Source organism: Cariama cristata, unplaced genomic scaffold, assembly GCF_000690535.1.
Source record: "Cariama cristata isolate BGI_N322 unplaced genomic scaffold, ASM69053v1 scaffold30224, whole genome shotgun sequence".
Taxonomy (NCBI): Eukaryota; Metazoa; Chordata; class Aves; order Cariamiformes; family Cariamidae; genus Cariama; species Cariama cristata.
Window position 1 is genome coordinate 25,139 of NW_009613995.1, and position 2,015 is coordinate 27,153.

Below are 2,015 nucleotides of genomic sequence, written 5' to 3' on the forward strand. Positions count from 1 at the left end.
TCCTGCCAGGGTGGAGTCTCCAGCTGTCCTACAGGTCCCCTGCATCCCACCTGAGACTGTGGTGACAAGAGCAGAGGAGACTGAGCAGGTAGGACCTGCGGAGACAGAAGCTGAGCAAGTCAGCCTGCTGCATGCACCTTCAGTGTCCCCGCAGGAGGTGAGCACCGGGTGGGGATGGACCCAGTGGTACGGGACTGCCCTGGGAGGGTTGTGAGACTATGGAAGGGTGGGCAGGCTCAGCACCCCCAAATAGGACCCTGTGCCCATGGGGGCTCTTCCCTGCCTTACACAGCCTTCCAAGGAGTTTGATGAGGACTCCCTGATCCCCAGCAGCCCCGCTACTGAGACCTCAGATAACATCAGCCCAGTTGCCAGCCCCGTGCACACAGGGTGAGTGCCCAGCCCATGCAGCACACACACACTCTGCCCATGAGCCAACTGCAAGGTGTCCACTTGCCCGTGCCTCTGCCTGCTCCAGGTTCTTGGTGAGCTTCATGGTGGATGCCCGTGGTGGCTCCATGCGGGGCAGCCGGCATCATGGACTGCGCGTGGTCATCCCGCCCCGTGCCTGTGCTGCGCCGACCCGCATCACCTGCCGCCTGGTGAAGCCCCAAAAGCTGCCTGCGCCCCCACCACTGGCTGAGGAGGAGGGTCTGGCCAGCCGGATCATCGCCCTGGGGCCCGCCGGAGCCCAGTTCCTCAGGTGAGCACAGCTGGGAACAGAGCAGATGGGACTACCCACACCGGGGCTGTCTGAAGGGTCTGGGCTCCTCTGGAGTCTCTGCCAGCTGGGGCAAGACCTCTGCCCATCTCTGCTTTTGGGGGTCTGGTGCAGGAGAGATCTTACCTCCAGCCAGGCACAACACGTTTCTGAGGTGGGTTATACCAGCATAACAGAGCAGTGGCCATGCTGTGGTAGGAAAAGCCCTGACCAGCACTGTCCCACCGGGCGCAGAGCCCCGTTTCCCAGAGAGAGGGGTGTGAGCAGTCCTGGTTACTCCTTCAGTGGCTGTACAGCACGGGCAGGTGCTCTGCCCAGGGTCACCTTTGCTGCCTGCGTGTCCCAGCAGCAGCATGTGGGTGCAAGCACCCTTCCTCTGCTGTCTGCAGCCCCGTCATTGTGGAGATCCCACACTTTGCCTCATACGGACGTGGAGACCGTGAGCTGGTGGTGTTGCGCAGCGAGAACGGCTCTATCTGGAAGGAGCACCGCAACCGCTATGAGGAGAGCTACATGGACCAGCTGCTTAATGGCATGGATGAGGGTGAGCGAGCCTGACAGGTCAGGGCTTGGCAGCATGCGGCTCCCTGCACGCGGGGCTGCGGCTGGCCTGGATGGTGGGATGGGGATGAGCATGGTGTGGTCGGTACAGCTCAGAGTGGGTGGGGGGTGACAGCCATGGGCTTGATGTGTGAGCATTGATGGCTGTGCTGCCCTTGCAGAGCTGGAGAGCCTAGAGGAGCTGGAGAAGAAGAGGGTCTGCCGCATCATCACCACCGACTTCCCTCTCTACTTCGTGGTCATGTCCCGGATTTGCCAGGACTGCGATATGATCGGACCCGAGGGAGGGTGTTTGAAAAGTACACTGGTGCCCATGGTACAGGCCACCTTCCCAGACACAGCTGTCACCAAAAGAGTGAGGCTGGCCCTGCAGGTGAGCCCCGGAGAGCCTGGCCCTGGGCCCAGCTGGCCTCCGGCAGGAAGGGGTAGGCAGCAGGTCCAGGCTGTCCCCCAGCCGCCCTGATGCCCATGCTTGTGCTGCCCGCAGGCACAACCTGTGCCCGACGAGCTGGTGACTAAGCTGCTGGGGAACCAGGCGACCTTCAGCCCCATCGTCACGGTGGAGCCGCGTCGGAGGAAGTTCCACCGCCCCATCGGTCTCCGGATCCCACTGCCGCCATCCTGGAAGGACAATCCCCGCGACAGTGGCGAGGGGGATACCACCAGCCTGCGCCTGCTCTGCAGTGTGATCGGTAAGGCTGCCAACCCCTGCTGCCGAGGCGAGCATGCTTTC

At 62.8% G+C, this 2,015-nt stretch overlaps 1 protein-coding gene across 1 annotated transcript in view; it reads left to right on the top strand.

Annotated features, from left to right (window-relative positions):
- The window catches only part of ANK1 (ankyrin 1, erythrocytic), a gene marked incomplete at its 5' end in the record, with an annotated part of 24,569 nt that overhangs the window by 17,253 nt on the left and 5,301 nt on the right, over positions 1–2,015 (top strand). The window contains 6 exons of the mRNA XM_009699247.1: positions 10–157; positions 293–390; positions 479–703; positions 1,111–1,265; positions 1,444–1,655; positions 1,770–1,974. Of these exons, the coding sequence (XP_009697549.1) occupies positions 10–157; positions 293–390; positions 479–703; positions 1,111–1,265; positions 1,444–1,655; positions 1,770–1,974 (1,043 nt within the window). The remainder of the gene's footprint in view (positions 1–9; positions 158–292; positions 391–478; positions 704–1,110; positions 1,266–1,443; positions 1,656–1,769; positions 1,975–2,015) is intronic.